This window comes from Oncorhynchus masou, chromosome 31 (genome assembly GCF_036934945.1).
Source record: "Oncorhynchus masou masou isolate Uvic2021 chromosome 31, UVic_Omas_1.1, whole genome shotgun sequence".
NCBI classification, from domain to species: Eukaryota; Metazoa; Chordata; class Actinopteri; order Salmoniformes; family Salmonidae; genus Oncorhynchus; species Oncorhynchus masou.
Genome location: NC_088242.1, coordinates 28,785,763 through 28,798,791, shown reverse-complemented (window position 1 = coordinate 28,798,791; position 13,029 = coordinate 28,785,763). Strand labels below are relative to the sequence as shown.

Below are 13,029 nucleotides of genomic sequence, written 5' to 3'. Positions count from 1 at the left end.
ACTGGAACAAATCATTGCTCACAGTAAGGTCAAACTGGAACAAATCATGCTCACAGTAAGGTCAAACTGGAACAAATCATTGCTCACAGTAAGGTCAAACTGGAACAAATCATGCTCACAGTAAGGTCAAACTGGAACAAATCATTGCTCACAGTAAGGTCAAACTGGAACAAATCATGCTCACAGTAAGGTCAAACTGGAACAAATCATGCTCACAGTAAGGTCAAACTGGAACAAATCATGCTCACAATAAGGTCAAACTGGAACAAATCATGCTCGCAGTAAGGTCAAACTGGAACAAATCATGTTTTTTATCATTCATATAGACTCTATTTTCATAATGGTCAATTACTTGATCCACACTGAGTGTACTAAGTGTACAAAACATTAGGAACACCTTCCTAATATTAAGTTGCACCCCTTTTTTCCCTCAGAAAAGCCTAAATTCATTGGATATGGACTCTACAAGGTGTCGAAAGCATTCTACAGGGATGTCGGCCCATGTTGACTCCAATTCTTCCCACAGTTGTGTCAAGTTGGCTGGATGTCCTTTGGGTGGTGGACCATTCTTGATAAACACGGAAAACGGTTGAACGTGACTACTACCATACCCCCGGTTCAAGAGCACTTCAATATTTTGCCTTGCCCATTCACCCGCTGAATGACACACATACACAATCGATGTCTCAATTTTCTCAAGGCTTAAAAATCCTCCCTTTAAACCTGTCTCCTCCTCTTCATCAAAGTGACATCAGTAAAGGAGCACAGCTTTCCCTGGATTCACCTGGTCAGTCTATGTCACGGAAAGAGAAGGTGTTTGTAATGTTTTGTAGACTCAGTGTACAGTTTGCCCAGGACGCTGCTCCAGACTCCAGACAGACACAAGCCCTCTCAGGACCCAGTCCCTCATTCAGGTATGAATAAAACACGTTTAAAAAAAAAAAATTATAGTTTATTTATTATTAGGACCTCTCTTAGCCCACCAATAGCTAGTCTTCCGAGAGTACTTTAAAAAGTAGAAATCGTACAGAAAATGTCAAACAAACATAAACACATATTTTGGAATCCCACATTGTTATTAAATGTACATAACGTGGATTACTCCCATCACTATGGTCCCAGTCCCGACCTGAGCTAAGCGCGTAAATGGAACTCTATTCCCTTTGTATGCACATGTCCCACAGTAGTTGATGAAATGCGGACCCATTATGCAGAATTTAAATTGTACGGCCTTTTAACTTGCAAGGATGGGCACTCTTAAATGTCTTAATTATAGGCTATCCCCGACTTTCTATGTTCCCTATTTCTATCATTTTAAATACCACTATCAGTATCGACCATCAGTAGGCCTAATAACCACATATATTCAACTGACAACTTACTGTTAGTTCCCTTCACTTTGTATAGTCTACATTATCATTTCATTTCATTAGATTGTTTCATTTATCTTCATTTGCTTCCTCTGTAAACATCGTCACGGACATGTGGTTGTTGCTGAGGATCATTAGTAACAGTTGATAATATAAAAAAAGACATGTAACCCTATACTTGACACCCAGAGTCATAACATCTTATGACACAGTCATATCCATGTCATAATATGTCATAACAGCTGATTTAACGTGTCATAACCTGCCATAATATGGTCATAACACTCTCGACCCATATAGTTACACCTGTTGTGATATGTGTTATTTTGTGGCTGGTTATAACACCTACATAAGCGTGTCAAAACCCACATTTATTCAGTTTCCTTTCGTTTGAAAGTTTCTTTCTAAAATCCTTTGTTGTTGTTGCTCCTGCGTTCATCCCAGTCATCAGCAAAAGAGAATTGGTGTATGTGCATGCCTGACATCAACGTGTACGCAATTACAATGATAATTTAACATGATATATTTCAGAAAATGTTATATAACATAAACACACTGTTGACACGTAGGCTACGGTATCATGGAATGTTTCGCCTTGTGTGGTAGGTTTTATAGGTTTTGACACTCTTAAGCAGGTGTCATAGCCAGCCATAAAATAACACAATTTGTCACAACAAGTCAAAATATATTATGACAGGTTATGACACGTAATGTCAGCTGGTATGACATATTATGACATGGTTATGACCGTGTCATAATGTGTTATGACACTGGGTGCCAGGTAAAGTGTTACCAAAAGGACATGTAGGCTAATTAAATCGCTATGGAGCTGAGTGCAGACCAAGCCATAACAGTTTGTGTTATCACACAGTTCCATGGTTAGGGCAGGCAATAGACGAGTCAATAGCCTACTATTGTACACTATTCTCCCTACTATCATTGCATATACACTAATCTTCCAACATTATCATGGGTTAAAAATTTGAATGTGGCAATTTTCAAAATGAATCAAACCACTGTATTTTTGATTCATCAACATACCCTGAGTGTACAAAACAATATTGAGTTGCACCCCCTTTGCCCTCAGAACAGTCTCAATTTGTCTGGGCATGTATTCTACAAGGTGTCGAAAGCAATCCATAAGGATGCTGGCCCATGTTGACTCGAATGCTTCCCACAATTGTGTCAAGTTGTCTGGATGTCCTTTGAGTGGTGGATCATTCTTGGGCTCCCAAGTGGTGCAGCGGTCTAAGGCACTGCATCTCAGTCCTAAAGGCATCACTACAGACCTTGGTTCGATTCCAGGTTGTATCACAACCGGCTGTGATTGGGAGTCCCATAGGGCGGCGCACAATTGGCCCAGCATCATCCGGGTTAGGGTTTGGCCGGGGTAGGCCATGAGGGGTGGCAGGTATTCTAGTGGTTAGAGTGTTGGACTAGTAACCGAAAGGTTGCAAGATCAAATCCCCTTAGCTGACAAGGTAAAAATTTGTCGTTCTGCCTCTGAACAAGGCAGTTAACCCACTGTTCCTAGGCTGTCATTGAATAAAAATTAAATAAATTAAATAAAAAAAATAAGAATTTGTTCTTAACTGACTTGCCTAGTTAAATAAAAAAATAAGAATTTTTTCTTAAGTGACTTGCCTAGTTAAATGAAGATGAAATAAAATAAAAATACACACTGTTGAGCGTAACAAATCCAGCAGTGTTGCAGTTCTTGACACACTCAAATCAGTGCTCCTGGCACCTACTACCATACCTCATTCAAAGGCACTGAAATATTTTATCTTCCCCATTCACCCTCTGAATGACACACATACGCAATCGATGTCTCAATTGTCTCAAGTTTTAAAAATCCTTCTGTAACCTGTCTCTTCCCCTTCATCTACACTGATTGAAGTGGATTTAACAGGTGACATCAGTAAGGGATCAGCTTTCCCCTGGATTCACCTGGTCAGTCTATGTCATGGAAAGAGCAGGTATTCCTAATGTTTTATACATTCAGTGTCAATAAAAAAAGGATACAAGCACATTATTCCATCAGTCATTACCCCACTTTTTTAACAAAATGAGGCTCAAGATTCTGACAAGAAACAGGAAACAAGGTGTTCACTTTGTCCAACCCTTATGCAAAAACATTCAGTGTCTTTTGTGCATAAAGGCTCTCCAAACCTGTTTTGTTATGATTCATAATCTACAAGATCAGTGTATTTTTACATTTACCAGTTGTTGTTGAAATGGTAATGAATATGCATATATTTAGATGGCTTTCCCTCATTGATTCCTATTTTCTGAACCCATTCTCTCAATGTACTCTAGTACACCGTAAAGACACCCTGTGCAGAAATCACTCCGCCATTTGCTGTTTGCAAAAAATCGAATAGTTCTCGGAATTTCAGTTAATGTGAGATAACAATAATCATTGTACAATCTAAACCTCTGTGAAATATATTTTCCATAACCAAAGATATTGCATATTCAGCTGTTTGAAAGTGGTGTACAAAACCAAAAATAAATTATGCAAAAATGGAACTTCAGAACGGGAAGCATAGAAATAGTACACATAGAACAGATCTACTGCTTCTTAGACTTGCTTTCAATGGGAATGAAAGATCTTTAACTCACATGTCTATGTGAATTTGGTCGAGTCGCCCAAAAAGTTACATATTGTAGTTAACGGAATTGCTGAAGATAAATGTACTGAAAACCCTACTGAATGAAAACTCTGTGAGAAAATATATTGGCCAGCAAGTGGGAGGGTTTTCAGCAGCCGAATTACATTTGTTTACTCAGTGTGCGCAAGGAAACCATACCTGCAAGGCCCGTTATGCACCTTCATAAGGTAAGTCTGAATACCAACTACTGAGAAGTGCATAGGAAAGGCCTGATCGGGCCCTATGAGAGACGAAGGGTGCAACCTTGAGCTTTGTACTATACATTATGTAACATACACTGCAGTGGTATAGTGATAAGAAGCATTTATAAAATACAGTGATGTTAAAATCATATCCCACTACAGAGTAGAGTGCCAAATTAAAGATATTAAAACGGCCTACTTTTTACTATTTATTTTAAAAGCCTTATACAAATCATCATCCTTCCTAATTTCTACGAACAAATTAACTTCCAACGTTTCCTGATCTTGTGGACACACATCACTCTTAACGGTTGGGATTACCATGAATCCTCCCACTAACTAGACCAGTGAGATGAGGAGTCCCAGCAGAAGAGGGAGAGAGCTCAGTCCAATCCCCGTGGCTTTGTTACAGAGACTCCCTTCACAACAGTTGAAGTTAGGCGTAGAGGGGGATGTCTCGGACCAGCGGCATACATCAGCAGAGGCACAGCCCAGGTGTCGTCCATCATTACTTCCATCACCAACGGGCACTGGCAACATGAAGAAGAAGAAAAAATCATTAAAGCAAATGTTAAATACTTTCCGAGGGATTTCATGCCACTGAAAATGAACTACCTGTATATTTGAAGCAGTGGTCTTCAACTCCAACACATTGTACAACTGTGTTGCAGACTTGATCCCCTTTACTCTTGCAGGTGTAACATTGTAGATGATTGGGCTTGTCACTGAGCACTGCACCACAGGTGAAAAATAGAAATGTCAGTATCCTGTAAAGCAAGTCCTTAATTATTCCTACATATTTTAAACAAAATATCAAGAACTTGATTGATCAATTATTTGATTACAATCGGTTGGAGTGTTTGACATAATGGCCGTGCTTGTGTTGTCTCTCAGATGTGTAGCCTTATACATGCTTCAGATGTCATGTCACTGTTCTGTCCTTTATTAAAATAAGATCACCTTATTGGTCAAATCAAGTGGTCCAACCGACATGCGACGTCCATTTATTAACAAACCCATCCGAAAGACATATTGAAAATACACGTACATGTTTTGGAGAGGTGCGGGGGGCTGCCACAGTGGTGGAGCTTGGATTTGATACCAGCAACCCTCCGGTTGCCAGCCCACTTCCTGCCAACACTCCTAGGTTACCTGCAGCCCTATATCAGTAGTAGTCTCCACTTATCAGGTACTGACAACACATAGGGGAAACATTTTCCTTATGCAAAAGAGCCATAAACCACACTGTAAACTCACAGTGTGATCTTGCTTAAAACCTTTCTTTCTTCAATGTGTGTTATAGGGAGGTGAGTTTAGTGAACTCTTTATAATGCACATGGTTGAAGAAAATAATCCAATTAAATCACGCTGCCAGATTATAATGAGGTTCATGGTAAGTTTTTCACTATGCACAATGTTAAACTAAGAAAATGTTGCCCGTAGTGTTTCTATGAAATACTGAAACCACGTCACCAGTGTGATTCTGAGAGAATTGAAGAAATGAGAAACGTTATGATGTATGAGCTTACCTGGGAGAGTATTCTTGTTGCAGCCGTCCGTGCTGCAGCAGTACGCGGCGTTGGAGGTGTGTGTGTATCCACCACTGATTGATGTTCTTGTTGTTGCGTCCATGAATACACAGGTTTCCTCTCTCGTTGTGCAATCCTTAGAGACTCTGGTGCCTGACGGGGGGTAAAAATGACTTCACAGTGACTTTAAAGTGAAAGGGCCCCGAGTTTCTTCTGTCCAGGGGGGGGGGGGGGAAATCGGGACCATATTTATGTGATCAGCTTGGAATTTATTGCAACCATTCATTACAAGAACAGAGTCAACTCCAAACCAGACTTACCTAAATCACCAAATACTGTTGTCCTAGTGGAACACACCTCTCCCCCAGAACACATCTCCAACGCTGCTTCGCTGCACTCATCAGACTCGCAAGTGTAGCACTGTAGTGTGTCTGCTACTGAAGAATACACCAGATCACAGGAATAAAGTCACAAAACATCTAAACATTGATCAAACGCACTAACTAATAATTAACAGACTAAACTTGTATACCAACTGCTACCGTATGTGGAAATAAGGTGAACATATTGATATTTTGGCTCCAATAACAGATTGGAACCAAACAACACCATTTGAAAGGTTACCTGTGTAGAACAGTGTGAAGGTGAAGGAGATTTTCAGGATTAGCTTCATCTTGGATAGCTATGCAGTAAAAAAATAACTGGAAGATGGAAGTGGTTCTGTTCAAGAACTCAAATGCGAGTAGAAGTGAGTGACAAACACGCAGAGTACTGTATGAAATTCAAAGAAAAATGTACTCACTTTCTACCATCTATCTTACAGTCCTTAGACCCTACGTCCATGTTCATCAAATATTTTTTTATCTTATTTGGACAAAAGGCTATTGATCAGTCAAACTACTACAAATCATTATAATACTATAGGCTTACCCTTGTGAAACTGTTCTCACTGATGTAAACTCCAGGCCTCTCGAGATAAAGGTCCACTTATTGTTAAACAAGCAAGAGAAAGGAAATGTGACTTCCTTGGGCATGAAATCTTGCAGCTCGATCTCTACACCCTCCTCCTAGCAGTTTTTAAACAACACTCAAAGGTCATACACAGTAAAGGTTACAAAGTCAAAATACATGTATCATAAATTAAAGAACATACAGTACAATTCCTACATCTATCTTCCTATGCAATGCACTCCCATTGCTGCGTTTCAAGTCAAACGCATGTAAATAAGCCATTGTTCAACTATTTGATGAGATTTGATGATCTTTTCATTTAATCTCATATCAGATAGTTGCAAGTATTGTGACTTAACGTTTTAAAGGGTGCTGATAGGTTTCTTGTGCGACCAGGCAAGCCCTCTCATAATATGCTTCCTCATTTGTTTTCGAGAGCGCACCATAATGACTCAAATGTTTCGGCATCTTATAGCTTGGATGGTGGCCACATTGATCGTGCCCCTGCTCATAAATATCTCAGAATTTGGATAGACGACAGGTTGTCTTTAAAGAAAAGCACATTCAGTCGATGAGTTACCTAAGAAGCTGATAATACAAATGGGCTTTTTGTGTAGAAATAATATTGCTTAATAGTAGAAAGCAGATCCTTCTGTCAAAGTTCCTAACGGTCTTAGACTATGGTGACATCATCTATTGTGGCCAGTGGTGGAAAAAGTACCCAGTTGTCATACTTGAATAAAAGTAAAGATAAAAAAATGACTCATGTACAAGTGAAAGTCACCCAGTAAAATACTACTTGAGTAAAAGTCTGAAAATATTTGGTTTTAAATCTACTTAAGTACCAAAAGCAAATGTAATTGCTAAAATATACTTAAGTGTCAAAAGTAAAAGTAAAAGTATAAATCATTTCAAATTCCTTGTATTAAACAAACCAGACAGCATGATTTTCTAGTTTTTAAAATGTACGGATAGCCAGGGGCACAGTCAAGCATCATTTACAAACCAAGCATTTGTGTTTAGTGAGTCCGCCAGATCAGAGGCAGTAGGGATGACCAGTGATGTTATCTTGATAAGTGCGTGAATTTGACCCTTTTTCTGTCCTGCTAAGCATTCAAAATATGACAAGTACTTTTGGGTGTCAGGGAAAATGTATGGAGTAAAAAGTACATAATTTTATTTAGGAATGTAGTGAAGTAAAAGTAAAAGTTTTCCAAAATATGAATAGTAAAGTAAAGTACTGTCACGTTCTGACCTTAGTTCTGTTATTTTATCTTTGTTTTAGTATGGTCAAGACGTGAGTTGGGTGGGCAGTCTATGTTTGTTTTTCTATGTTGCTTTTTGAGTTCGGACTAGTATGGTTCTCAACCAGAGGCAGCTGTCAATTGTTGTCCCTGATTGAGAATCATACTTAGGTAGCCTGGGTTTCACTTTCGGGTTGTGGGTGTTTGTCTTCCGTGTTAGTACCACACGGGACTGTTTCGTTCATTTCACGTTTATTGTTTTGTATGTCGTAGTGTTCAGTTTATGTATTAAAATAAACATTATGGACACTTACCACGCTGCAGATTGGTCCTCCAATCCTTCTCGCTACTCCTCCTCAGAAGAGGAGGACGAGGTTTGTTACAGAAACAGCCACCACCAAAGGACCAAGCAACGTGGTAATGGGCAGCAGCAGCGATCGCAGGACTCCTGGACTTGGGAGGAGATTCTGGACGGCAAGGGACCATGGGCACAGGCTGGAGAATATCACCGTCCCAAGGCTGGGCTGGAGGCAGCGAAAGCCGAGAGGCGGTGGTATGAGGCAGCGAGGCAGGCGAGTGTGGCGACCTGCGCCAACTTCCCGTGCTTACCGGAGAGAGAGAGGGACCGGGCAGGCACCGTGTTATGCCGTGAGGCGCATGTTGTCCCCGGTGTGTGTGCATAGCCCGGTGCGGTACATCCCAGCTCCTAGTATTGGCCGGGCTAGAGTGGGCATCAAAGTCAGGTGCCATGAAGCCGGCTCAGCGCATCTGGTCTCCAGTACGTCTCCTCGGGCCGGTGTACATGGCACCTGCCTTACGCATGGTGTCCCTGGTTCACTAGCACAGCCAGTTTGTGCTTTTCCACCTCGCCGCACTGGCCTGGCTACGGGGAGCATTCAACCAAGTAAGGTTGGGCAGGCTCGGTGCTCGAGACCTCCTGTGCGCCTTCACGGTCCGGTCTATCCGGTGCCACCTCCACGTACCAGCCCTCCGGTGGCAGCCCCCCGCACCAGGCTGTCTCTCCGTCTTCTCCCTACAGGTGCTTTCGTCTGTCCAGTGCTGTCAGAGCCTGCCTCCTCTCCAGCGCTGCCAGAGTCTCCCGTCTGTCCTGAGCTGCCAGAGTCTCCCGTCTGTCCTGAGCTGCCAGAGCCGCCAGTCTGTCCTGAGCTGCCTGAGCCGCCAGTCTGTTCTGAGCTGACAGAGCCGCCAGTCTGTCCTGAGCCGTCAGTCAGCCAGGAACTGCCAGAGCCGTCAGTCAGCCAGGAGCTGCCAGAGCCGTCAGTCAGCCAGGAGCTGCCAGAGCCGTCAGTCAACCAGGAGCTGCCAGAGCCGTCAGTCAGCCAGGAGCTGTCAGAGCCGTCAGTCAACCAGGAGCTGCCAGAGTCGTCAGTCAGCCAGGAACTGCCAGAGCCGTCAGTCAGCCAGGAGCTGCCAGAGCCGTCAGTCAGCATGGAGCTGCCAGAGCCGTCAGTCAGCTAGGAGCTGCCAGACCCGTCAGTCAGCTAGGAGCTGCCAGAGCTGCCTGTCACGCTGGCGATGCCAGAATCACCCTTCACTCCGGAGCTGCCGGAGTCTCCCGCCTGTCCGGCGCTGCCGGAATCTCCCATCCGTCCGGCGCTGCCGGAATCTCCCGTGGCAAGGGTTTCCAGTCCGAGGTCAGCGGCGAGGGTCGCCGCTCTTAAGAGGCCACGGACGCGAATAGAGAGGCGAAGAAGGACTATGGTGGAGTGGGGTCCACGTCCCGCTCCAGAGCCGCCACCGCGGACAGACACCCACCCAGACCCTCCCCTATAGGTTTAGGTTTTGCGGCCGGAGTCCGCACCTTTGGGGGGGGGGCATGGTTGTGTGGGACCTTATATAGACAAGTGTGTGCCTTTCCAAATCATGTCCAATCAATTTAATTTACCACAGGTTACCACAAGTTCTAGAAACATCACAAGGATGATCAATGGAAACAGGATGTAAATATAAATGAGGTATTTCAGTTTTCTAGTTTAATATATTTGCAAACATTTCTCAAAACCTGTCTTCAGGTTTTTAGGATTTTGTTTAGATTGCTGAGTATTTTTTTATTTGATCAATTTTATTCTTCCCTTTCTTTAAAGAAAAATAATTCACAGTCAAATTATTTTCACAAGGGTCAACTAACACGCGTTTTACTCAGATTTGAGCTGTATCCAGAATGTCTTCTCCATACTCCAGACATACACACCTGTTGAGTCAAGCCCTCACAGTACACACTCGCCAATATTAATAAACCACAGTGTCTGTTTAAAGTTAAATTGTTTTTATTCGTCTTCCAGGAGCACTTATAGAATAAAATATTGCAAAAATCATATCCCGATATAAAGGGCACCATCAAAAAATAAAATATTAAAACGGCCTACTTTTTACTTTTTATTTTAAAATCATTATAGAAATCATCATCCTTCCTAATTTCTACTAACAAATTAACCTCCAACATTTCCTGATCTTGTGGACACATATCACTCTAAACGGTTGGGATTACCATGAATCCTCCCACTAACTAGACCAGTGAGATGAGGAGGAGACCCAGCAGAAGAGGGAGAGAACTCAGACTCATCCCCATGGCTTTGTTACACAGACTCCCTTTACAACGACTGTAGTTAGTAGCAAAGGGGAGTTTCGCAGACAAGCGGCATGTGTCGGCTGAGGCACAGCCCCCGTTGAGGTTGTAATTTCGTCCATCTTTGGAGGGCTCTGGCAACATTAAAAACTAAAAAAGTCACTAAAACATGTCACATATGTCCCAGGGGATTTCATACTACTCATAATGAACTCACCTGTGTATTTTAAGGGGTGGTCTTCAGCTCTAACACATTGTATAACATTCATGCACACTTCATTGTTCTCACCCATGCAGGTGCAACAATCTATACTGAACAAAAATATAAACGCAAGATGCAACAATTTCAAAGAGTTACAGTTTATATGGGAAAATCTGTCAATTAAAAAAATATCATTAGACCCTAATCTATGGATTTCACAACTGGGAATACAGATATACATTGGTTGGTCACAGATACCTTTAAAAATAAACGGGCCTCACAATGGGCCTCAGGATCTTGTCACAGTGCTTTTGGGCATTCAAATTGCCGTCAATAAAATGCAATTGTGTTCGTTGTCCGTAGCTTCTGCCTGCCCATACCATAACCACACCTCCACCATGTGGCACTCTGTTCAAAACATTCAAAATATCAGCAAATCACTCACCCACATGATGCCATACACATGGTAGTCGGTTGTGAGGCTGGTTGGACGCACTGCCAAATTCTCTAAAACGACGTTGGAGGTGGCTTATGGTAGAGAAATTAACATTAAATTATCTGGCAACCGCTTTGGTGGACTTTCCTGCAGTCAGCATGCCATTTGCACGCTCCCTCAAAACTTGAGAGATCTGTGGCATTGTGTTGTGACAAAACTGCACATTTTAGAGGGGCCTTTTATTGTCCTCAGCACAAGGTGCACCTGTGTAATGATAATGCTGTTTAATCAGCATCTTGATAGGCCACACCTGTCAGGTGGATGGATTATCTTGGCAAAGGAGAAATGCTCGCAAATTTGTACCAAGCATTTTTGAGAAATAAGCTTTTTGTCCAAATGGAACATTTCTACGATCTTTTATTTCACCTTATGAAACATTTGACCAACACTTTACATGTTGTGTTTATATTTTTATTCGGTATAGAAAACAATAATAACAGTATCCTGTAACACCAATCTTTCATTAAACCTACAGAAACTAAATTACCAAATGACAAGCACGTTGTTTTCCTTTATGCACAGTGTTTGATTACAATCACTTGGATGTGTATGAGCTTGTGCTGTCGATCATTTGTGTAACCTTTGTGTGTGTCATATCACTGTTCTTCATCAGTAGTATAATCTCCAGTGTATTTATTGTTATATTCATGAATACACCATTGTCAGCCATCGGTGTGCAGTCCCTGAAGACTTCACAGTGACTTTTGGGTGAAAGGTCCTTGAGGTTTTCCTGATCGCATGGCCTGACCAGGAAAACTCTGGACCCTGTTTAGTGTACATGTAATCAGCCTGGAATAACACCAGATAAACACCATAGATCTAAATGGCTTGCGTTGAGCGACAGCCCTGGTTCCCCGCGGAAACAGTTGTACTGTACACTACATGACCTGCTCGTTGAACATCTCATTCCAAAGCCATGGCCATTAATATGAAGTTAGTCCCCCGTTTGCTGGTATAACGGTTTTCTTCCGTGTTCAACATGTTTAATATAGACGATAAATGAGAACACTACAAAACAACAAATGTGAAAACCGAAACAGTCCTATCTGGTGCATAGACAGAAGACAACCACCCACAAAACCCAACACAAAACAGGCTACCTAAATATGGTTCCCAATCAGAGGCAATGACAAACACCTGCCTCTGATTGAGAACCATATCAGGCCAAACAACAAGCCCAACATAGAAACCCAAAACATAGAATGCCCACTCAGCTCTCGTCCTGACCAACACTAAAACAAAGAAAACACAAAAGAACTATGGTCAGAACGTGACAATAACAGCCTCCACTCTTCTGGAATGCTTTCCACTAGATGTTGGAACATTGCTGCAGGGACTTGCTTCCATTCATCCACAAGAGTATTAGTGAGGGCACGGATGTTGGGCGATGAGGCCTGGCTCGCTTTGTGCACGGGGGCATTGTCATGCTGAAACAGGAAAGGGCCTTCCCCAAGGATGTAGGTTTGTTTATCAGGTGACCTGGCAAGCCTTCTCATGACATGCTTCCTTATTCAGGTACCATTTTGAGGAAACCACAGTGTGTTTTTATAGTGTAATGGTTTTTGTTTCTAAATAGATCAATCAGTAGAGACCATATTCACATAAATCATCCCAGTCTGCTGCTTCTCAACAGGTAAATTACATCTTTAATATTTGTCTAAAAGCCTGTCATGTTTAATGTTAGCAACATCACCAAACATACACACTCATTACAACAGTTTTCTGGCATGATTTTTTTCCTTCTTCCATGTTTGTCTGTATACAGAAGTGGTACACACAGAGACAGCTTCCTG

The 13,029-nt window shown here is 42.1% G+C and overlaps 1 protein-coding gene across 5 annotated transcripts; it reads right to left on the bottom strand.

Annotated features, from left to right (window-relative positions):
* Positions 1-3,298: 3,298 nt before the first annotated feature.
* LOC135525152 (urokinase plasminogen activator surface receptor-like) lies at positions 3,299-6,755 on the bottom strand. Of its 5 annotated transcripts, none has more exons than XM_064952887.1 (6): positions 6,687-6,755; positions 6,381-6,457; positions 6,077-6,193; positions 5,757-5,909; positions 4,843-4,959; positions 3,299-4,757 (listed from the first exon to the last, which is right to left on the bottom strand). In XM_064952887.1, exons 2-6 carry the CDS (start codon positions 6,427-6,429, stop codon positions 4,567-4,569), a joined length of 627 nt encoding a protein of 208 aa, XP_064808959.1. In that variant the 5' UTR covers positions 6,430-6,457; positions 6,687-6,755; the 3' UTR covers positions 3,299-4,566. The 5 variants fall into 5 exon arrangements, with proteins under 5 accessions (XP_064808959.1, XP_064808962.1, XP_064808961.1 ...); XM_064952890.1 differs by having other exon boundaries at positions 6,077-6,190; XM_064952889.1 differs by having other exon boundaries at positions 6,381-6,438; positions 6,687-6,751.
* Positions 6,756-13,029: the final 6,274 nt, after the last annotated feature.